At 39.1% G+C, this 24,607-nt stretch overlaps 1 protein-coding gene across 1 annotated transcript in view; it reads right to left on the reverse strand.

Annotated features, from left to right (window-relative positions):
• csmd2 (CUB and Sushi multiple domains 2) overlaps nucleotides 1-24,607 on the reverse strand; it is a 245,624-nt gene that overhangs the window by 74,698 nt on the left and 146,319 nt on the right. The window contains exons 22-30 of the mRNA XM_023275803.3: nucleotides 23,900-24,088; nucleotides 22,334-22,503; nucleotides 22,046-22,202; nucleotides 21,658-21,849; nucleotides 17,096-17,222; nucleotides 6,090-6,292; nucleotides 5,740-5,931; nucleotides 2,651-2,789; nucleotides 2,213-2,400 (exon numbers count right to left, since the gene is read on the reverse strand). Of these exons, the coding sequence (XP_023131571.2) occupies nucleotides 2,213-2,400; nucleotides 2,651-2,789; nucleotides 5,740-5,931; nucleotides 6,090-6,292; nucleotides 17,096-17,222; nucleotides 21,658-21,849; nucleotides 22,046-22,202; nucleotides 22,334-22,503; nucleotides 23,900-24,088 (1,557 nt within the window). The remainder of the gene's footprint in view (nucleotides 1-2,212; nucleotides 2,401-2,650; nucleotides 2,790-5,739; nucleotides 5,932-6,089; nucleotides 6,293-17,095; nucleotides 17,223-21,657; nucleotides 21,850-22,045; nucleotides 22,203-22,333; nucleotides 22,504-23,899; nucleotides 24,089-24,607) is intronic.

The raw sequence follows: 24,607 nt of genomic DNA on the forward strand, positions 1-24,607 counted from the left end.
TCTGTGTCCATTTGCTGCCACACTTTACTGAAAAATGAAGTGATTTGATGGAACTTCTTTTTTCTTGTTCTATCATCTAATATTTAAGGAAAGGTTTATTCTCACCATTTACAACTAACTCCTTGTGTGTGTGCCATAAAGAAAACAACCTTCCACTGTATTATTCTAAGTAAACAATAACTACAACAAAATTTATATTCTTATTCAGTTGTATTGATGATAGAAACACAGCACACTGGATAAATGTCTAGTTTCTAAGCTGAAAGTTGGGAAAATGCTGAGCAAATGGGAGGCCTTCTTTCAGAGTTTAACAGTGCTGTGTCATGTAGGGCACCTGTCCTTGAATGGTTGAGCCCCTTCATGGGCTAATTTAGACTTAAACCTTCTGTCACAGCCTTTCCAATTAAACCAGTACATCTGAAAGGAGATAGTGGAGGTGTGATAGATCTAACAGCCATTAGGTATGGACTGGTCCTGGACACAAACTAGTCGAGAGAAGATCGGTCCCCGCAATGAGAATGGTCGATTTAACAAGCCTCGCCTTAGGACATTTGCAGGTGCGAAAAATAGAAGAGAGGCATCATCTGTTTTGAAAAAATACTCAAAGGAGTGTAGGTGATGTGATGAGAAGTGAAAATGAGCTGAGGACTCGTGAAGGTATTGGATTAGACAGATGTGAGTGCGAGGGTGCTTGTATGTGTGTGTTTTCCGAGTATAAATGTCCTTGTCTGTGTCTGTGTGTGTTATTCAAATGTGGCTCAGGCATGGAAAGTTTTAGCTCATATATTTCCCTCGAGAGCCCAATCAAACATGGCCAGAGACACGGAAACAGAAAGACATAAAGACTGCTTGGTAAAGAGGCTGACAGCACCTCAGGCAGATTTTGTAATGCAATTTTCAGTAGCAGGCTGACCAAATACTAGCTGGGCCAACTTGTCAACTTGCTGCTTCCTCACCAAATAGACCCAAACTCACAGCCAAACATGCTTTTGTGCCATGTTGTTTGTCTGAAACTGAGGAGGTAATTTATGTATTATTTGGTTATGGTTCATTAGTGTGGAGAATTGGAAGTAGGGTGAGGGAGTTTTTCTGAGCCACACACTGAGTCCATCTGCTCTACCAGATTGGCCATACAATATCACACACTGCAGTAAATATTGCTGGGAGTGAGTTAAGGGGTAGGCTCTGTAACGCTGCCTTACCAAAAGACAGTGTTTCACTCCATTTACGTGCAGTTTGCAAATGAATTGCAGAGCTTTATTGCATAAACAGACAGCATTTGAAAATCAGTTGAATTGCTTATATAGATCAAATCCCACCTGAACACCAGCCAAGAAACAGGGAGCTCAGGGTCGATCTGGAATTGGTTAAACGTCTGATACCTTAAACAGCTCTAATTGAGGCTGGGAGATTTAGGAAGATTTAACACTGTTCTCTCAAGCAAAGCCCTTAACAAAGATGCCCTGTCTAATTTAGAGCTTGTTCAGCGTCTGTATATTTGTTAGAAGGCTTTAACATACAGGCACTGAAGTGTTCCCCTCTGAGGCTGAAACACAAATGCAGAAAACACAGATGTGTTATGTTATCCTCAAACCAACTGGCTCTCTTTCAAGGACGTCTGTGAACATTCTGCACCATGTGTGCAGGACAGAGTGCCTCATGTGAACAAATAAATTTGGATCTCCCAAACAATTTGCTGCGGTCAGCCAAGCTTAGACATGAGACAACAAACGGTGTTTGCTCTAATTTATCACAAGCCTTTTGTGCAGCTGCACTGATCAAAAAGAACTTAAGCACACATGCTGTCAGCATTTTATTTTCATAATTCTTTGTGTTAGTGGGCTACCACAGGAGGGATACATGGATAACACCCAAGCAGACCATTGCTCAAATTGGAGGGTGGTGGTCAGGATGCAGCAGCACAGAAATCCCATCGTTAACTGGAGCATATTTCCCACCACTAATCTTTTGCTTTGGACTAGACAGAAAAAAGTTAAAAAGAAACAATCTGCAAGGTCGATAAGCAGCAGAGATTAAATCCATTCTCACACTGTCAGAGAAAGAGCTTGAAACACACTGTTTAGGGGATAATGTCACAGATCCAATTTAAAATTCCCAGTTTTGTTTAGAACCACAAGTCACTAGAAATGAAAAAAAAAAAAAAAAGTGATAAAAGTTTCATGGAGCCATTCCTCGAACCTCGAGATCATACCTGTGTACTGCAGCACAAATCCATTGCTGCTAAGGGAAGCATCACTGCGGAAAGCCAAGAAGAGCGTGTTGGAGCTGCTCTCAATACGATCTGGAACATCTGTGCCATAGAAACTACCCAACAAGGGGCTGAGGGAGTCTGGCCCATCATAGATATGTAGGAAGTCGTAACTGGGCTCTAAGCTGAACCTGGTTACAGACATAGACATTAAAAAATAATCAGAATATGCTGCTCAGAGGAGTTGCAAGTTAGGTAACAATATTAAGTCAAATACATATTTTTTTTTAATGTTAGTTTATAGCTTTGATTGGAGGGGGGTAAAAGATGAAACATGAACTGAAACATAATTAATGCTATAAATAATAATCTAGAAATTCTACCAATGTCCAGTAAAACAGTCAAAACATATGTATATTTTTTTATGTTATGCAAGCTTACTGATTGAAGCTCAGAGAGATGACATAGTCCAGTGTGACAGTTACAGTCCAGTCACACTCCCTCCCATGGGGGTATGGTTCAGGATAGTCTGGAGACAGAATCAGCCCATTCGGACCTGTCAAGTTCCCGCCACATGGAGCTATGAGAAGGGAGAAAATCGTTATAATTTCCCGCAGTGAATCAAACTGTAAACAACAATGGAATTACAACAGCTACTGAACAGTTACTGAACAACTACAATGATTTATGAAAGCTTTTCTCTTAAGACGATCTAATCCTAATCATCATCTCCAATATAGCCTTTTCAATTTGTACAAAAGTATTCTTTTTTATTCTTCCTCATATAATGATTTTGTTATCTGAAAATACATATAAAACAATATTAAATGTAATAGCATTTGTAGAAAAGGCTTGACAGCTACAAAATATTACTAAAGGCAAAGAGAGGGGCAAAAAAAGCTTTCAAAGTCCTTCATTCATAGCTTTGACTGGAATTCATGGCGTACTATTGTATGTGGTGTATGGCTTCCTCAGCCAACAGATGTTTGAGATAACTGCAGTGAGGGTCTAATCACACTGACTTACCTTATTCTAACCCCTCACCTGTAAATCATCTAATTAAGGTGAGCACTAATTAAAAAAAACAAAACAGTTCATTACAAGGTCTTAATTACCCTAGTTAATGGCATCATGCTTTAGTAGAGCACGAAGTATGATTATATACACACACACACACACACACACACACACACACACACACACACACACACACGCTTGCGCGCACACACACACAAACAGTCAAAAGTTTGGACACACCTTCACATTCAATGTTTTTTCTTTATTTTGACTACTTTCTACATTGTAGATACATACTGAAGACATCAAAACTATGAAGCAAGATATATGGAATTATGTAACAAACAACTGCGAAATAATTCTAAATATGTTTTATATTTTAGATTAAGCTGTTCACTTGATCTTAGATTAAGATCAAGTTAACAGCACCTCAGATTAAAGCCCAGATAAATGCCACACAGAGTTCTAGTAGCAGACACACCTTTACATCAACTGTTCAGAGGAGACTGTGCCAATCAGGCATTTATGGTCAAATAGGTGCTAAGAAACCACCACAAAGGAAAAGCAACAAGCAGAAGAGACTTGTTTGTCTCAAGAAACACAAGGAATAGACATTACACCAATGGAAATTGGTGCTTTGGTCTGATGAGTAGAAATTTGAGATCTTTGGTTCCACTCACCATGTCTTAGTGCGATGCAGAAAAGGTGAATGGATGGTCTCTACATGCATGGTTCCCACCGTGAAGCATGGAGGTGTGATGGTGCTTTGCTGGTGATACTGTTGGGGATTTATTTAAAATTGAAGACACACTGAACCAGCATGGCTACCACAGCATCCTGCAGTGACATGCCATCCCATCCGGTTTGCGTTTAGTTAGACCATCATTTATTTTTCAACAGGACAATGACCCAAACACACCTCCAGGCTGTGTAAGGGCTATTTGACCAAGAAGGAGAGTGAGGAGTGCTGCTAAGGTCAGATGACCTGGCCTCCACAGTCCCCTGATCTAAACCCAATCCAGATGGTTTGGGATGAGATGGACCACAAACTGAAGGCAAAAGGGCCAATAAGTGCTCAGCATCTCTGGGAACTCCTTCAAGACTGTTGGAAATCCATTTCAGGTGATGACCTCATGAAGCTCATGGAGAGAATGCCAAGAGTGTGCAAAGCAGTAATCAAAGCAAAGGTTGGCTATTTTGAAGAATCTAAAATATAAAACATGTTTTGACTTATTTCACTCTTTTTTGTTTACTACATAATTCCATGTCAGTTCATTCATAGTTTTGATGCCTTCGGTGAGAATCTACAATATAAATGTAAACCATTAAACGAAAAGGTGTGTCCAACTTTTTGACTAATATATATATATATGTATATATATATATATGTGTGTATATATATATATATATATATATATATATATATATATATATATATATATATATATATATATATATATATATATATATATAAATAAATAAATAAAAGTTTGCACAAAGAGTATAGATCTTGCTGAGAGGTTATGGAGCACGATAATCAAATCTCACTGTCTGCTGCAGTGACTTCAATAAATGTCTAGGGACCGTGGCAATCTGGTTTGCCACTTAAGATTCACTGAAGGAGTCTGTTAAGTAATCGAGTTATGGACCTGTGTTGTCTACCTGTTCTGCAAAAGTTTAACCAGTAAATGCAAGTATGCAGTAGGCGGTCTTAGGCAGGGTGTAAGACATAATATACCTTATCGGATGACTTTAATTTTCATACCATTTCTTTTCGCTTCTACTGACTGACATATTAAATTAAATTACTACAGGGTTTAGAAGAAAAATGTAAGATATATAGCACATTGTATTTCATGAACTCACAGAATGTAGGCTATGGGTATAAGTTTGCAATTTTCCCCAGCATTCACCTTGCTGCTACCTATCTGATTGTTATCATTTTCAAAACTTAACCAATATGCTGAAAAGGGCATGTTTTGACAGAGATTTGGATCATGCTGAAAAGGAGACCTGTTGGTTCTTTCGTGATTAGGCTGTTTTGATGACAGTGCTCGTCTTCATGTGTACAAATATTCCACCAAATAAATTCCTCCCACGCATTTTTGCTGGTGCACATGGCATGATTGTGATTGTTTTTTCCCCAATAGGAAATTAACAATGGGCACAGCCAGATTATTCTCCAGTGCTGACACGGTACTGTGGTCTGGCTACGTATTTCTTGACAAAAATGCAACTGTCACAGGAGGCCACTGAGACAGAAGCAGAAGCGCTCTTGTTAGCTTGAAAAATAAGCTATTTTGTTCGCTTAATGGAATCATGTATCAATATTTCAAAAAACTGTTAGTAAGCATATTTCTCCAGGAGAGGAAGTCTGTGGAAAATATAACCTGCTTTAAGTGTCATTGCACAGCAGCACTAATGGATATATGATGACATTCAGATTAGTTTTGATGCTAATAAAATAAAGATTTAGGCATAATTAATGATTGCATGCTGCGTTTCCTGACTACCTGTGCATGTGGGAGGGTCTGGCTGCCAAAAGAAGCGCCCGTTGATCTCAGTGCAGGTTATCCTGTTAGCCCCTTGCAGGATGTAGCCGGGATCACACTGGAAAACTACATGGTCCCCGGGCTCCCTGCTGTCACCGCCACGGGTGCCATTAGTAGGCATGCCTGGGTCGTTGCAGGAGGTTGCAGTGGAAACTGCAGGAGCAAAGGAAGGCTTAGTCAATGAAATGGCATGGAAATAGGATATTATTGTCCTTGTTCACAGTTAAACCTGCGAAAGGTGAATTTTGTCAGTCATGTTCAGTCAATATTTCCATCATCTCCCACAACCTCCGATCATCTTTTCTTCTTACCAGAGAACTGCACAGCGAAGCCCTGCTTGCTGGTGAAGAAGTCTGTGGTGAACTGCAGACTGACAGTGTTGAAGGTGCTGTGGGCGTCTGGGGGCAGCACTGAGCCACTCAGCTCCCTCAGCAGGACCCCTCCATCCTGGGGCCCATCCCAGATCCGAAGCACGTCGTGGACCTCTTCCGTGTGGAACACCAGGAAATGCAGACTGTTAAAGGAAAAGACAAGATACTTTAGAGGAACTGCCAGTTGAGAGATGGCACTCACTGTGCAGAATGCAAGCTTCGACCCCAATGTCCATACGCCTAAAATTATGCCTTAAGGAAAGCAACCTCAGGCAAACAAAAAGCTGTTCCTCACTGAAAAATTAAAGGTTGACTCTAACTGTGCCCACTTCATTTTTGCACTTTGTTTTGTTGAAACAAACCTCAGGTCCTTTTCATGGAAGGTAACTGTTGCAGAAGTCCCTGTAGTGTGTGTTGTTTTTTTTTTTTTAAATGAACAGCTTTAGTCAATAGACAAATCAAGGCTACAGTTGACTCATCATATAATGTGACTCGTACACAGAGTGGGGGATTATAAAAGTTGTCTGCATTTGGGACCTTTCCACAAGGTTATGATCAAGTTTCAGTATTTTGTTTGTTTTGTATGGAAACTGAAATTAAAATTAATCATCGCGATAATACGGCAGAAAGGTAAAAAGGGACAAATCTAGGCTTTTAGCAATATAAGTCAGAGTTTCTAAAATGCAATAAATGATGAGTCAGAGACAACGAGGAGGGCATAAATGAATTACATCAAACAGACTATTCAAAAGAATCAATGCACACAAGGTAATAATGTGATTAAGGGAGACAATAAGAATAGAGAAAAGACAAAAACACAGCTAAGGCCAAGTGTAAAGGAGGAAAACAAATAGCATTTTAAAGTGAATCACAGACACCAAATTCAGAGCTTTCAATGGATGTTCCACAATGTCAGTCAAGCAAATACGTCTGCCACAGCTTTTAATAGTGTCAGTCTACACATCAGAAAGATGATGCTGTCAAAATATCTACTCTTCACTTTAGCTGAGACAGCTGTCAGCCTGCTGGTGGTCCAATGGATGTGAAATGCACTATAGCTGTGTACGTGTGTGTTTCTGTAAGCGCACCAGCCTCAATGTAGTGGATTTATAATGAGATACTGCTTGGAGTTCACATGTGCAAGAGCATGTTTCAGTATGTGTTTTGGAAAGGCTCAATCAAACTAAAAGGATAGAAAGCAGTACTGAAAGTTAGCAAATGAGAGGGAAACAGTCATGTTGACATGGACAATTCAATACAAATGACTTGTTCTACAATAAACAGCATTTTCAGCAGCTCTTTTCCACTGCAAATGCTTAAAAAAAATTCTGAAAATAGGGATTACTTATGTCAGCTCATTTATTTTGCCTTTGGTTTTATTTATTTTTTCTTAGGCAGATTGCCATCTTCCATGCCTTCAAAATAGCACAATACAGTGGAATGCAGTGAGATAAGGGTGGGTTCAAAATAAAACTTGTTCAAAAGGTGATGAGCTGAACTTGACACAAAGTAAAAGCATTTATCAAACAGTTTTTCTACAGATATGTTACAGACGAGAAGACCATCTCTAATGCTGCTTCAAATGCTCTACTAAGAAGATGAAACACCTTGAAGAGCTTTCACAGAGACACTTCAATGTGCTGTTTAAATAGGAGCTCACTGGGACCAACATGCTGGTATTGGAGCAAAATTGCATGTGTTGGATTATGTACACAAGTATTCATATCTTTTGGATACTGAATATTGTGCGTCTGTGAAAATTTCTGTAAATGACAGTGAGTTAATGTGAAACTCCATTATAGAATCTATTTAATTATGAATATTTCCAAAAAATACATTTTGCACAAATCTATTTCCTCATGTTTCAGCAACGCAAAGCAAACAGCAGTGTTCTCAAGCCACAATTACTGTAATAGAACATTTGCAGAGCACCTAGAGTTTATTTTTATAGAAAGTAGTGTGTGGAGCTATATTTATTCTACTATTTTGTCTAGAAGCCTAAGATCTATGCAGTACTCATCTTTTTCAAAATATCTTTTCAAATTCAATGAGCGGAATGGTAATCTCTGCCCCAGTCATCCAGAGGAAATCATGGTACTTTGTGTTTTTAGTATCCTTATCCCTTTACACACACACACACACACACACACACACACACACACACACACACAGCCCAGAGCTATAGATGATGCAGAGGAGAAAGAGCAACGCACTGATATGTCGGGTTTAGCAACAAGTTCCCACCGTTTCTGCATAATTGGTGTCAGACTCTGATTCCCATACTGTCTGATGTGTGAGCAGCAGCCAGAGGCTACTCAACAATGTGTTGTGCGTGGATACTGTACAAAACCTACTTGACAAGTCCTGTCGCAATGCTTGTGAAAGAAGTGCACATAAAACAAACAGATGCAAACACGCGCACCAGTAAATATTCACATAAATGTGCACTGTTAGGTATTTGTAAAGGGTATGCTGCATTGCATTACATGTCAATATGTATGCACACCTGGGGAATATATGCACGAACAGAGGCACGTATTCATACAGTCCACAGATTAACCGCATCTGCGAAAAGCAGCACATCACATTTCCAACTTTTATCATCTAGCATGAATGGTAATCCGAGTCATTGTACTCATTCCTCTGCTTACACTTCTCTTACTAATATTCACTGAAGCATAGATAACATCATGTGATACAGTGGAGTCATCATTCAAAGCTTAATGGAAATAATAATATTGTAAACAAAAACAGTAACACAATACTAATACTTTATATATAAGCAAGTAGAAGAGACAAAACAGAAACCAATTCTTAGTCTTTGGGCCTCATAAAGGATCGATTTTGATTTGTTGCCAAACTTAAGTGAGAGAGCTCACATCTGTGTTTATTTTCGTGGCACAGACAACTGAACCCTAAAATTAATAATATATGACGAGTTAGAGAAGACATATTTGTTTTGTTTAAAGTGGCAGCATCTAAGAGAGTGATGAAATAAATGTTAAACAACTATGGTTTAAATCTAAAACTGTAGGTGTAAAGCAATGCTTTCATATCAACTCGGGTGATGGCTAAATAACAGTTTCCACGTCACATGTGCTACACAATGCAGACTTTAAACACAGACAGTGGACATGTTCATGCCTCTGTTTGTCTGCTACACAGACAGTCATGTTGATCTAACAGTGAACACAAAACAACACATGTGACTCTGGTGAATGCTTATGAAAGACTGACTGGGGTCTTTGCATTTTTAACAGGATATAGCAGCTAGTAATAGACTAGATTGGACTGTACCTTGTCAGACTGCCAGATTTTGGTTCTTTCTCATCCTGGCACTGTTGATTCAAAGCATGTACAAATCAAAGCACCTCCAAAATCCTACTTTAATTACAGCTCTTTCAATGATGAATTATAACAGTGTGGATAATGTTGAATCTCCTTACACAGAATCTCCAAAAAAGTCCAAATCAAGCATTTGTTTTCAGTACCATTTGTTTTCCTGCCATGTGCAGTTGGCACTTGCAGTGCATTTAGTGCACACTGTCACAAATTTTGGACTGCACATAGGTGTCCGCAGAAGAGTCAGCAGGGACCCTCACGGACTTGGGCAGATGACAAATAATACATAATGCAGACCTTTGCAGACACACAGATGTGGTAAACATGAACTGTAGCAAACACTTGAGGATGACAACCGACACTGAAATACACAAGTAGAAGATGGCCGTTCTCCTTGACAGCTCTCACTTGCAAGGTGTCAAACCTTTTGCACATGATACAATTGCTGTTTCTATCTGTTTTGGTAATCTACAGAAATACATCAACTTTATTTTTAACTGCAAAGATGGTGTTAGCTACACAAGACTTCAATAATGATAACTACCACAAAGCTGTGATTGACAAGATAGTTTTGGCAGGATTGGGCAAGAAATCTATACAAACCTTTCAGCATATTTTTATTCTGGTGAGACTTCTAAGAGGAAACTAAACAGCTAACTAACCCCCCCATTTGCTCTGTTTTCAGGCTTTAGAAAATGTAACCCATGATGGGTGATTTTAGCCAATTACTGGCCTTTTCATACTACTTTTTTAAAGACAGCATAAAGAGCAGAAGTTCATGTAGAAAGAAGGAACAGGTGGCATTATGGCTTGGGCAAAGAACTTTTACTTGGGAGAGTGGAGTTTGAATCCCAGATGAAGCCACAAATGAAGACTGAATTATTAAGATTATTTTTGTACATCTGAAGTGCATGCTTGCGTGGTAGGAGGGACTAAGAACCGAAAGGGAACAAGGAAGAGCTGCAAGATAAAGACTGTGTATTTCAAAATTCTGGTAGGATTGTTGGCCACTTCCCTTCATTAAAATCTAAAAAAAAATATGTGATATTGCATAGTCCTCATTAACAAAACCATTAATCAAAGATAAATGATGGATGTGCACAATTTCTCGTATGAATGACAGTCTAAGTTTATTGTAGCATTATATTTTAAACATAATGCAATCCTAGTAATAGTTACAGGGGTACCCTATCAATCTCTCGCTACCATCCTGACTATTTTCTCCACCTCAAGCAACCAAATGTTGTGTTCAAAGGTCTGCATCCCTGTCATGTAAGTGCCTCAAGCAGTCAGATGCTTGTTATGCAAATGCTGTTATGAAACCCTCAGGTACTATGATCCTTTTATGCTCCACCTCGCCATACTCTAGATAGGAGACACAAAGATGTTTCACAGAACTTGCCAGCACGAACAAAATAAAAATAGAATGTTTTCTAATATATGTATTTCTGTGTGTGCCTTCATGTACGGACTGTTAATTTGCACATGTACAGCATGCGTGTATACTTAGACAGTACTGATGATGCGAGTGTAAAATGTAAAAGATGGTTCTTGGGATTTGCATGAGCAATGTCAGTATCAAGTACCAGTCATGTGTTGAACCCATGCGCTGACGCGCCTCATGTTCTAATGCAACTTTCAAGACTGTCAGGCATCGAATGGCATCATGTTCCGTTTGCAGATTTATGTGTTGAAAGGCAGATGAAAAGGTGGGTGGAAAGAGAGAGGTACATTGAGGTAAATCAGACGGTGAGGGAGGGAACAAAAACAAGACCAACGTTAATCATTGCTGGGTTGCTGGAGGAAGAGGATGATGGCAGCAGGATAAGAGGTTGATGGAGAGCAGAGGGAGCTCTGAAGGATGTAAGGATTTGTGCTGAGCGGTCAGATGGATAGCATGGACGTGGGTTGCATGTTAGGATAATTGGTTCCTTTTATACAGCATCTAAATAGCGTATCTCTCCTTGTCACTCATACAATGAAGGCTGCGGGGCGCGATGAGGAGATACAGAAAAAGAGAAGATGGCAAAAGGATAAGAGTGCTGCAGGAGGGTAGTAAGAAATAATGTTGATACTGCCATGTGGAAATATCCTTGTCTTTTTCTTTCATCTACTCTGAGGTCTCATGTGTAGGGCATGTAGATTGTACTTTACTAATAATGGGCCAATACTCTTGGTTGTCTTTTTGAAATTTGCCATATGGACACTTCCTATTTTTCTTGCTTTGTGTGAAGGTTCAGTGCTTGCTAGATGCTTCATAGTTAGTTATCCAAAGTTTCAGAGGAACTGGAACGACAAAAGTTAGTTTCCAGTAGGGAAAGTCCATTTAGAGACAGCTTCTCCACTTAGCGGAGATGCTTGTGGGGTGAGGTGGAGCGGAGTGGGGGGAAGGGGAGATGAATAAAACGACAGATTGAGAGAAGTGCAGAGAGTTACTGTATGTCTCACTAAGGAAAAGGAAATTTGGGTCTCTGTGTGCAGTTAACGTTTTGTGGAATCATAGGAAACCATGTTTTGAAGTTTACGGCTGAGGGCTCTCCTTTACACTGGGTCCCCTCTTAACAAGATAAAATAGTTTAATCAAGTGTCAGAGGAATCGCCGTGAGGAGATGAAATGGAGAAGAGAAGGATGGAAGAGATTTCTCAGGTCTCTTTTGATTCTGCCTTAACTGTTTTGTATTCATATGAGAGAAATAGAGAGAGAAATAGAGAGAGCTGAGACTCTCTCATGAATACAAAACAGTCTAGCTGCAATCACGAGTCCTGTGGGGAGTCTTCAGAGAAGGTGTATGTGGGCATGAAGATGGTAAATAAGTAAGTATGTGGGGGGGTGTGTGGGTGTGTGTGGTATGAGGGAATGAGGAAAAAGAGAGATGTAGAGCAAACACACTCTTCGAACTGCCTGCTTTCTTAAAACTAATTGAGATAGTGTGTGTGTAACAGCAATGTCACAGCGAGAGCTAACCTCATCAGTATGTGTGGATGTGGCCTCTGTGGGACTGTCCCTGTGGGATCATTCATCAGGATGGAGACACATCCATACAATAGGCTTTAAAAGATACTGAACAAACCAGATGGTAAAAAACAACACATCTGGGTCGCCTTGACATCTGAACCAAGTTGTGGTCATTGCAATCTTTGTCCAGTTCATTTACTGTGAGGCACATGATGTAATAGCATGTAAGCAGTATTATTATACAGATAAAAGAAGGTTTGCAATTATTTTGAGACAGGAACAAGTGTGACATTGGGAAATGAATCCGCAAGATAAAAGTAGAGGTCAAAGAACACACACATGTAGAACCTGAACCAAATACTAATTTAAAACCAGCAGAACACAACTCTAGATAAAATATCTAGAAAATATGCCCTTAAAAAGAGAGCCCTAGCCAAAGTAACTGCACTGTGTAAAATGGATTATTTCAAATGGTCTAAAACTGAAACTAGTTCTCCTGAACATACAGATGCAGCTACAAAATCATACATATACCTTTTTTTCATCACTTCATAAGGGCATTACAGTTATTTCCTGGACAGATACCTGTAACCCCAACATACCCACACTAATCCTAACCCTCACCCTAAACTTAGGCTAACATTAATCCAAATCTTCCCCTTGAAGTTTTGATTTGTTTTTTGTCTCCAAGGGAGAGGGGGGTCCCCACAACATGATATATTTATTGTCCAATAACATGCAAAAAACAACTACACATACAGTGAAATATATGTGCACCTTAATTTGAGACTGAGGGCACCATGACAAATTGGGGATACACTAAAATGAAAAAATGGTATGGTTGCTTCATAGGGAAATACACCCAAATGAAATGCATATAAAGCATGTTATCAAATATGAAATAAAAAATATAATTGATATTAAATTCTCTGAACACTGTTAACTTCACCAAAAATACAGCTTTTATCATAGCCACAAATTGCAAAACACAAGAAGAATCCTAAGATTTCTAACTTTCTGAAGGTACTTGAACTATGTGTAACTTTCAGTTTCACCTGGAAAAAACAACCAAATCTAAGCATAAAGTCTGGATATATCATTTTTGCACTCTTCTGTGCAACAGAGAAGCCATTGGTCGAATATCATTTCAATAGCACACAGACCTTTGTCATTAAGCTGATTTTTATCTACAAGGCCCACCATTGTTATACATAATACATCAAGAAAGATCATTTGAACTTCAAATTACCAGCCAACTGAATATTTAAATATTATTAATACATATAGTGATTTAACTGTACAACCCAAGTGTGTGAAAGCGAGAGAAAGTTCAGTTCTGTGCTTAATGACAATCGCATCCCTGATCTTCACATACTGTGTACATCCTATCAATACCTTGTAAACATTAAAAACAAAATAGAGATTTAAAACTCAAACTGCACACCTTATTTTAATGTGTACCTCTTAAATTAAAGTGCATGTTTCTCACTAAAAACTAAACACCAAATTGTAGATGAACACTTGCGGCATCATTGTTCAGTACACTATGTGGCCTAGATCCCTCATTTGATCTCTGCAGCAGGAACAACTGAATGTTACATCAGTGAAATGGCTCATTGCCTCCCTTATCATTGCTATTCATTTGATCTTGTTATTATCTCTTTATGCCTGTATTCCACTCTGTGCCGCCTACCTATATTCACTTTCCATCAATAACTCTTCACAAATCCGTCCGTGGGCTCTCTAGCAGTCTACTGTCACTCAAGCACAAATTCTGGTCTCACACAAATTCAGTACGGTTTGATTAGTGTGCTACCTCCGGCTACACCACTTGATATACAAGGAATCCCTGGGCTAATGCATTGCAAATTCTTCTCAATAATGAATTGCATGCGTAGGATCAAAGGCATAGATGTGGAGCATACCTTGCAGAGGAATGGCAGCGACCCAGAGGTAGTGAAGGCACTAATGAACCCAAACTAGCAATCACCAGGGACTTAGGAATGTCAGATGTGCAAGCTATGGGGCAGCATGCACATGCAAATAAATCCATGCAGACAACAAACTGAGCTGTAAAATATTATGCAGACTGATAGGCTACAGTGAACAAACAGTTACATACAGTGCAGTCTAAAATTATTAGGACATGTTTTCATTGTTTTGGCTCGACTCCAGTCACAATGGATCTGAATGAAACAGTGACCGAACTGAAGCTAAAAAAGCCCCTGAGAAAAGCAAGAACTAAAAATGGCTGTATTGAAAGCCACAGCATTACTAGGATAAATACTACTGCTAAACATTTACTGGTGTCTGCAGGTCACAGCTATTGCCTCTATTTTCAACTATATTCTGTTATTTAAAATTGAGGAATTACGTGCATGGAATGTAAAAAAGCAGCATGATTCCTGCACAATTCATTTGATGTGGATGTAAACAGCTTGAAAATACAGTGCTAGAGTCAGCTTCTTAACCTTATTTGTGTTCAGTGTGCTGAAACACAGAGCCGCACAAGGACTATATGCTATATATATGCAAAAATGTATAAGTCACGAAGATACAATGTTGTATTATGATGAGCATGTGATCGTCTTGGAAAAGTTAATCCAATTCATGAGAAGACAGATTATAGCTCTCCCACTTAAATCATCTATTGTATTCCCTGCCTCTTCCGCATGTTCCTTCACATACACATGTATTTACGGATTTAACAGTATTCTCCTTGAAGAGCATTGTGCCCCTAAGCACTGTTCCTTCAAGTATCTTGGCTTACAAGATTACTGCATTAGTTTACACTTCTGCTATATGACAGTGCATAAACACAGTTATGTTTGTGAATACATCCAACACACTTTGCTTAGTCCATGCGTGCAGCTTAATTGCCACTCATTTCAGTTCTGTCAGGAACATGGGCATCATGTATCATGGTGATACAGTATATAAGCGCCACTGATCCTAACATGTCTGAGGTCCTAAGTAGCTAAATGGATATATGATAAAAGCTAATGCTACCCGGGATAAGGCTTCAGTGCTCTCAAGGACATCATCACAGTAAAAAACATGTAGTGTGATACTGCACATTAAAGCGTTCAGCAAAGTCTTGATTGCACTCAGAATCAAGGAGTTGTTTTATTTTCCGCTTTTCAAGGACAAGGCTGTTGGCTATGGTTTGAATTATTGGATTGAATCTGAGTGGGAAGAGATGAGATTATGGTGGAACATCTGGTGGGACATCGGATGATCCTTTGGGGTTAAATAACAATCCTCGATTTAAGTCACAAATCTCCCCACAGATTTAGATAAATCTATGTGATCACATTTACTCCAGGCTAAAGGTCCAACTCACAAATCTATGCATCTTGTTTTTGTTCTTATTTTATTTTCAAGGTTATGACTAGAAATGGGGATTCATATCTTTGCTGGTATTGGTTCAATCACTACTCTTTGCCGCCATACATTTACATAGCGAACTTCCAGGTTGCTGTGGTCCTTGATGTCACTGAGATGTCTCTCGCCCTGTGGATGCACACAACTCCACTCTCTACACTAGTCAGCCATCTAATCATGGGTGCAATTTATGCCATTTCTGTCCTGCTCTGCAGTCTATTGTGGCAGGAGAAAGTGAGCTTCATTTCAAACAGGTGGTCAGAAGGACACTGAGCCTAGAATTGCATGGAATGAGCTGAATTCTTACGTGCTCATGCAAACCAAATAAATACTGCATCTAGAAAGGTTTTTTTCTGGAATGATTATTCATGAAGAGGAAAGGAAATCACTGATACTTTCTGAGTGTAGCAGCAGATGAATCATTTCTCCGCCTGCTGCACGTTCTAGTTGGAGTGGTCCTTCAGCTTATAATAGGTCTCCCACAAGGCAGAATAAGGATTACCGTCTCCAGCTGCAGTGAAAGACTGAAGCTAGTCCATCTGGGGCGGGACGAGAGACTCACTGGAGATGTAGCTAAATGACACAGGGAACCACGACAACACTGACCTGGTCTGATCTGACTTGATTTGGTCGGGAAAAATGAGAGGGGTTGGGCTGGTGCTCGCTGGTTAGCACTTTTAGTGAGAGTCTCTATAATTTCCCTGAAAAGCAGATGATATGCCAAATATAGGATTGTCAGATCGCTCACCCATAAGTGAGTTTAAAAAAATAAAATAAATGAATAAATGCTTCATTAAGTGACTGATACGCAGCGACCTAAAGAGAAATGACAGAAAAATGATCTATCAGATACAAAAGTCAAAATACGTCAGCTAAAAACTACTATAGCATAATTACAAGAAGTTCAGAGTGTCAGAAAAAAGCATCTAACCAAATCAATACATACAGAAGGATTTTGCTTGCTTAAATTTCATCAGATTCATGAACTTGAAACACTTGACTTTCTTTTGCGTAGTCTGAAACCTAAAAGCTCTGAGGTGGCACTTCTTCTCACCCAGTTGTAACTCAGCTATTGGTCAACAGCAGCTCACTGAAGATTGATTACACAGCAGCCTGTGAAAGTGATGAATACCACTGCAAAAGGAAGGGGCTAAATTGGAAGTATATTGAAAGGTGGTGGATTGAAAGAAAGTCTGTAAAAGAACAATGTAATCAGAAAACTAGAAAGTACACAAAAAAAGGAAACCGATGGTGTTGCTCAGACCTAATAGTGCTTCCTGGGGCAGCCTCGATGGTCCACATACAATGCAGGTTGTGCTCATACGGAGCCGGGTAGCCCGGAGACAGGATACGACCAGAAGGCTCTTCCTTGATGGTGCCCCCACACTCCGCTAGAAGAGGAGTGAAAGCAGAAGGATGAAGAGATGAACACAAAGGCATGAAAGATAAATTAATAAATGATACAGCAAGGTTAATATACTTAACATAACAGAAACAGCAACAATCCTGCTTCCAGTAAAGTGCATCTCATCAGTTTCCTCTCATCATTATTAATTACTGACACAGCAGTCAAATACTCAAATGTGATATACTCCATCATCTTGTTTACAATTTGAATGATAAGAGGGAGAGCAGCCAACTCAATATACTCTATGTGTCTCCTTGGCTCAGCATGAGCAATCCACCATCTCAACCATGATCTCATCTTGTTGCCTTTGAACGCTGATGGACTTGTTGAGTGAACAACACAACATTTAATTTATCAGGCTCAACTTCAGTGCAACTTTTAAAGAAGATGTTGTGATTGATATGGCAAAAATGTATGTCATATTTTTGGGTATCATCCAGGAATAAAGTATTCACAGCATGTGTTTCCATAACAGATGCATGAATGTGATATTAAAGTATCGGTGATCACACTAAGAAAGACTTGCTACGAACCACTTGTTCATCAGAAGTGTGTCATTCAGTAAGCATGCTCATGGGTGTGTGAAGTAAAAGTGGTTGCAGTTAGTATGATTCTATCTACTTTCATAAGAAGGCTCAACAAGCCCGCACAAAACACACCCAACATCAGCTCAGTCTCTAGAAAACTGACAACACAAATACACCTCTAAGAAACTACAAAGCAAAATCACAGGCCAAAACATTCTTTCAAGAACCGTGAAAAGAATGGAGTTTTTTTTTCTACCCTCAAGTAATGAATTGCTATCAGAAACGCTCTGTGACTGAAAAGCAATTTTCAGCCCTCTTTCAATTACCACCTCCTACTCTGAATGGAAAAAAAGGGAAAGAAATGCTCCCCAACATCAGATTTTTAGTGTTTTTGTTCACATTTTTGAGGCCATCTTAACTGACAAGAGGATGGTATAAGTGTTCTTGTTTCATTTCCTGCCCCCCTGGGAGAAAAATAGCTCCTTTAAACAGAAGGAAAATGGAGGTCTGGGAACCATACTGATGATGATGATGATGATGGCCATGGTTGTAAAATCCATCTGTGAAAAGCAGAGTTTGTACTATAATGCAGCAACAATGGCAGAAACACAGAGATATAAAGAGACACAAGAAACACAAAATGGGAAGGAGCATATAACCATCTAGAGAACTACTTAAATTATCATAATACAATAGTGCTATACATAGATAGAAAAAGACGATCAGATAGAGACAAGTCATAGTGACATCAAAATATGTTGATGATCCATTTGATAAAGATGGCATTTTATTATGGCTGCAAATACATATTTTTGTCCCTATCTTTTCCCCTCATCTTCTTTTCATTTCCCTTATGCATTATACATCATAAAACAGCATTAATCACCAGAGATCCCCTCTGATCAGTTTTGCTGCAAAACAATACTCACACACACATATAGTATAGACAGTTACTGAAATCTGTTAAATATCTCATTATCATTTTTGTTTACATTCTCTAAAAAAGCAGAAAAGGCATGAGAAGATTGAAAGGAGATGTAAAATGCAAAACAAAATAAAAATAAAGTGTGAACATCTTCATCTTTACACTCTTACTGAGGTTTAAGACTCAGGTTTTTCCCACTCTTACATTTTTTCAGTTGAAGAAAACTTGCTGTTTCATGGAGTGAAAAGAGAAGACGGTGATCCATCACAGTAAGACAAAGCCATCTCTTTCTTCTTGCCTTATGACCTCAGAAACTACTGCTCAGTGTTGCCATGGCAGTGCAACTCCTTGAGCTACTCTACTATGTCGCCACATAATTCTTTCTAAAATCATCTTAGGTTATCTTTCCTTGCCTTATCTTCTACTCAAAGAAGTTTCAATGTTGTTCTTTGCAAAAAATTACTATGTGTATGGGTGATCATGGGAAAGGGAAAATATGTTCTATTTTGCTATATATGGATATAAAACATCAAGGAAAAACCCATAAATCAGACTGAAACAGTTTACAAAAACTATGTCAATTGGACATTAATCTCTATAAACCTATGATGTGCAACAGATATAAATTTTAACCGTAATTATGCATTAGTCAGCCACAACATTAAAACAAGGAGAAGTGTATAGCCTTGACCATCTTATTACAATGCAATGACCTGCTGGGAAACCTTAGGTCCTGGCATTTATATGCATGCATGGCAACAATGCTCCTCGACAGCAAGACAATGTATTCACAGTTCAGGGGACACTACAAAAAGCCCAAGGTGTTGACCTGGCCTCCAAACCCCAGAGATCCCAACTTGATCAAGCATCCTTGGGATGCACTGAAACAAGCCCAATCCACAGGGTCCATAGTCCACAACCTACAGGACTCAAAAAACCTGCTGCCAGACACCACAGGACACCCTCAGAGGTCCACGTTTCTAATAAGCCAGAGCTGTTTTGGTACCACAATAGAGGACCAAAGCAATATAAGGCAGGTGGTTTTAGGGTTGTCGCTGATTGCGTTACAGATTGGGAAAACATTGTAATAATAAATGTGACTGGAATACAATGCTGTTGATAACTGTGTGCCCACCACAGAGCTACTCTAGGATTCAACCTTGCAACTTTCCTCCTTTGTGACTTTCAGGACGCAAACTCTCCCCAAATTTTTTTTGTTTGCCAGACCTTTCTCATCTGTGTTCAGTGCCTCCTCACTGCCAGAAAATAATTCCACCATTACAAGTCGAAACAGTCCCTCATCTGTTTTTAAATTCACTCTGGCTAAGTATCATCTGCAGCGAAAGGAGCATGGGGAGGACAGGTATATGTAGTTTGCTGAATGTTGTTTATACCCAGACATGAATTTACCTGTCAGTCTGGATTAAAAAGGGAGCTGAGGAATACTATTCTAATCACCCTGGGTGATGTCAAAGAACGCCTGTCTGTGTGTTTTTCTTAGTGAGTTTCTGGCTGGTTTCTGAGGGACTGTCAAAATATCGTCTGGGGTAGGTCTGAAAAATTGCTCTGGGTGTATTAGCGGGGCTCTATGCAGGTAGAATATTTGTCCATAAATATTAACTTAATCATTTTGAAAACATATGCATACCATGTTTGTGTTGACTTGCAACAAGTGACAGGTGATTATAGATAAATTCTGCAAATAAAATGATCACCTGGGTTCATCTTCTGCTAATCTTCCTTGGAGAAATTAGCTTTGTGAAAATGACTTTAAAAGTCTTCAAATCCCAGTAAGAAAGCAGTTAAAAACCCGCCTCCTGTGCACAGTGGTGCTGTTGATACAGTGTGTCTTATTTGAGTTAAAAAATAAATAAATAAATAAATAAATGAATGAAAAAAATTATGTGAAAGGAGGAATTTGCAATCATGATGCAATATGCATGTGAAAAGCTAAATAGAGCGCAGTCATTTTCGATGAGATAATGCACTGAATAAGGTGCTGGGAAAGCAACCAAATGGAAGCCCCAAAATAGCAGAGCTAAAACAAACCACAGAGCTTTTCTAAACCTGCACTGGTATATTCACATTGTTATTAGGATGAGGAAGTAGGTCAGACATCCACTGAAAAAACCAAAGCTGGCTTGGATTAGCAGTATGTCAAAAGGTAAAAATAACAACAACAATAACAACAACAATAACAATAATAATAATAATAATAATAACACAAATATTGTTATACACTATGATACAACATAATGCAACTTTATGTAACCTCAAATATTTACCTTTTTTAACATATTCAACATGTAGCAAAGGAATGACAGCGGATAATACACAAATTGCAGAGTAACAAACTTACATGACACTAGGTAACTTAGCAACATACATACAGTAGCTGACGTTATTATACATGGCACTTGAATACAACTTTGATGCAGTTGACAGAAACTACTTTAATTTTACTCTATAATTACACTTCAACAACATTTCAGTGACAGGTTTTAGCCACTAGTTTACTTTTCATTCATACAATATATGAGGTTCTAAAATTTGATTAGCGGTTTTGTGAGTCATGTATCAATAGTATAACAGTTAGCTGCAGCATCCAAGTGCAGTTTAACTGTTGCTGCATCATAGCAATAACCTAATGTGATAAAATGTATCCAACAATAAATCGCTTTACTTTTATAGAACTTCTTTTTATTTTTAATAGTTTTTAATAGTTTAATTATATTTGGTCTCTAACTTGGACAAAGGTATGTTTATATAGTGGCATTAATGGGTTTACTTAAGACTTGCCACTGGACAAGACACATTATGACGTAAAAAAAGATTTAAAAAAATAAATAAATAGCTTGCAAGGACATCTTTAGAAAAAAATCAGAATTATAATGGCAAATATACAAACACCTCTGCCATGACCATGAATGCACCATGGCGGCTAATTAAAGGAGCATGTAACTCACCAACACACAGTGGAAGGGGGCTGTCCCATGCCCTCCTTTCCCCTCTCAGGCAGGTGAGCACCTCAGGGCCTTTCAGGGTGTAGCCTGGGTCACAGTTATACGACACAGTGCTCCCTGCAAAATGACCTTTGTCTTCCCGTTTATAGCCAAACTGGGGAACACCTGGATCCTCACATTTCACCAGCTCAAAACCTTGAAGGGAGAGTGAAAGGAAAAAGTGGATGGCAAAAGAATTACGAGGGTATTAAATCAGAAACAATCAGTGTGGTCTGTATGCAGCAAAGGAAACAAAGAAAGATGTAAACTGGATATAGCATTTACAAGCTAAAATGAATTGTTAGAATTAAATGCAAATAGGCTTGTATGCAAAAGTGGGAGTGCTACTCACTAGTGAAGTGCAGTTCAAAACCTTTACTGGTGTTATCCGCATTGCTGATGAACTCAAGCCACATGGCACTGGAGGTGGAGTTCAGGGTTGCGTCTAGCAGCTCGTTGCCTGTAAACACCCCCAGCAGACGAGCCTTATTACTGCTGCCATCAAAGACCTGGAAAGGAGAAAACGGATAGAGAGTGGGAGGAAGAATCTGAATTAAGAAGATCAGGTGTTGTGCACACACATATGCTAACAAGGCTGCGTACACACATGGGGAGGATAACACTCCCACCACCCGCTCACTTTGAGTATGTCATCCTCCTCCAGTCTGAAGTCCCGTGCTCGTAGCTGAATGCCTTTGCCAGGCTGCGTCTGGATGGAGTAGATGCATTCGTGGCTGTTGCCGTAGTAACCGGGGTAGTTGGGTGAGAGCAGCACCCCTTGCATGCCAGTCACGGATGAGCCACATTCAGCTAGAATAAAAGAGAGGGAGCAGAGAGAGAGAGAGAGAGATGGAGAGAGAGAGTGGTGGTGGTGTTGGAGAGAGCAGAGGACATGTCAATCGCTATATGCTTGAAACTCAGTGTGTATTTATTCATGCCGTCATGCAAAGGAAGATGGGAGAGGTGATGGGGAGAGGAATATGGTCACTGACTACACCTGAATGTTGAGTGGCACATCACCATAATCACACTGCAATCTGAATATGATTAACAGTAATTTCAGCTCTATTTGAAAATTGCCTTTTCTGAGTCACATCAGGGAAAGAGTGAAAAAAGGGAACAAAGTTTTCTGTGGAAAACTGTCAGAATTTAAATGATCACAAATATACCCCGACTTTTACATTTCTGAATGCAGTGAGGTAAGATAAGGTGAGGAGATAGGGCTGTCCTGGAGGCACGTGGAGAAGTATCAAGTTTCTAAAAGGCGGCTGGCTATGATGAGTATGATGGAAGTATCAAACTGTGTCTTCACTGCCATGCTTCAAAAAATGGGACTTATCTAGAGGCAAAAAGACCAAGAAACTACAAACTAGCAGCTTAAAGCTACAGATAACTAAACGTGAGCAAAATAGGCAGACAATAAGTTTTTGTCAGGAAATTGATTGACCTAGTTTACACATACCTAAACATTCAAATGGAAACAAATCAGATACTATCTGAGTGCATAAGGAAAACAAATGTGGCCCAATTAAAATTATATTTATTAAAATGTAATTACTTGCTTCCAATCGAGTGTAAATTCATAATGATCTACAAATGACTTTCTAGGCTTTGAAACAAAACCAAATGTGCAAGTGATAAAATAATTCTCAGTGTAATTCATGTAATTTCTTCCATGTTCCATATGCTGTTACATTTTTATGGTGTTTTTAGTCAATTACAAAGAGCCACACTAAGGACAAACACAATTATGTCAATGACTGCCATGGTCTGTGATTTGCCTATCATTAGGACACAATTTATTTTCATATCAACACATAAATGTAGCTCTTAAAGTTTGTTGCACCATCGAATCAACACATTGACCCAAATCTTTGGGTCAAGCAAGCAAGCAACATCAATGATAAACATATTTCAGCTTTAGAACGTCATCCTCATTAGAACAGCTGCACTATTTAATTTGGACAAAGTCAAAAATGGCTGATTCTGGGAAACTATCCAATAAAGAGACAAAGTGTGGGTGTATGGATAGTGGATGATAATGAGGAGAATTGAAAGGGAAAAGCCTCATCTTCCAACATGACTGACAGTCTTGTACATTTCCTAATTTGTGAATTTATGTGAAGGGGCTAGTGTGCTGGCATGAAATTGGGAGAGGATTAGAAGGGAGGTGACAAAAGCCAAAATAAAGCATGTGACCACCTACCAACACACCTTGGCAGAGGGGAGCTCCACACCCGCCTCCTGCCCCCTAAGCACACAACCCTCGCTGGACCCTCCAGTCGGTAACCTGGGAAACAGGAAAAAATAAGGGCATCGCCCACTCCGTACTGCAGTCCTTTTCTGGTACTGTAGGGTGGGATTCCTGGATCCTCACATGGCTCCAAATCATACTCTGAAAAAAAATAAATAAACAGAGAATAAAAATAAAAGGCGAGACTGCATTGTATTAGCATTTTATTATACATAAGATGTCACATTGTTGTTGTTAATCTGCCTGTGATGAATAGATGTGTGAAAATTTCAGTTGAACCCAATAAGATTTCATTCATGCTTTGAAAGCTAAAGAAAACACTTTAGCAGATGAAAAGGAGGGTAAACCTTCCTAAATATGACAAATCACTTCTAAATTCAAGTTCACATCTCAGCATCAAAGGACCAAATGTTGTTGGTTAAAACTATAAAAGCAGAGGCTTCAAGGGGACTTTGCTGGGTATGAAACCATTTCAAAGATTCAATCTTGCATTCATTCAGCTACTGCTGAGATGGGTGATATTTAGTATTTTAGACTGTCTATAACAGTTTATTAGATTTTATTTATATTTATTTTTCTAAGCCTTGGTGTTCTTAGTGGTTGGTGTGTAGAATGCCAGAGAAAAATGATACTCTCAGTAGGTAAAAAATCATCTTTGGT

This window comes from Amphiprion ocellaris, chromosome 15 (genome assembly GCF_022539595.1).
Source record: "Amphiprion ocellaris isolate individual 3 ecotype Okinawa chromosome 15, ASM2253959v1, whole genome shotgun sequence".
Taxonomy (NCBI): Eukaryota; Metazoa; Chordata; class Actinopteri; family Pomacentridae; genus Amphiprion; species Amphiprion ocellaris.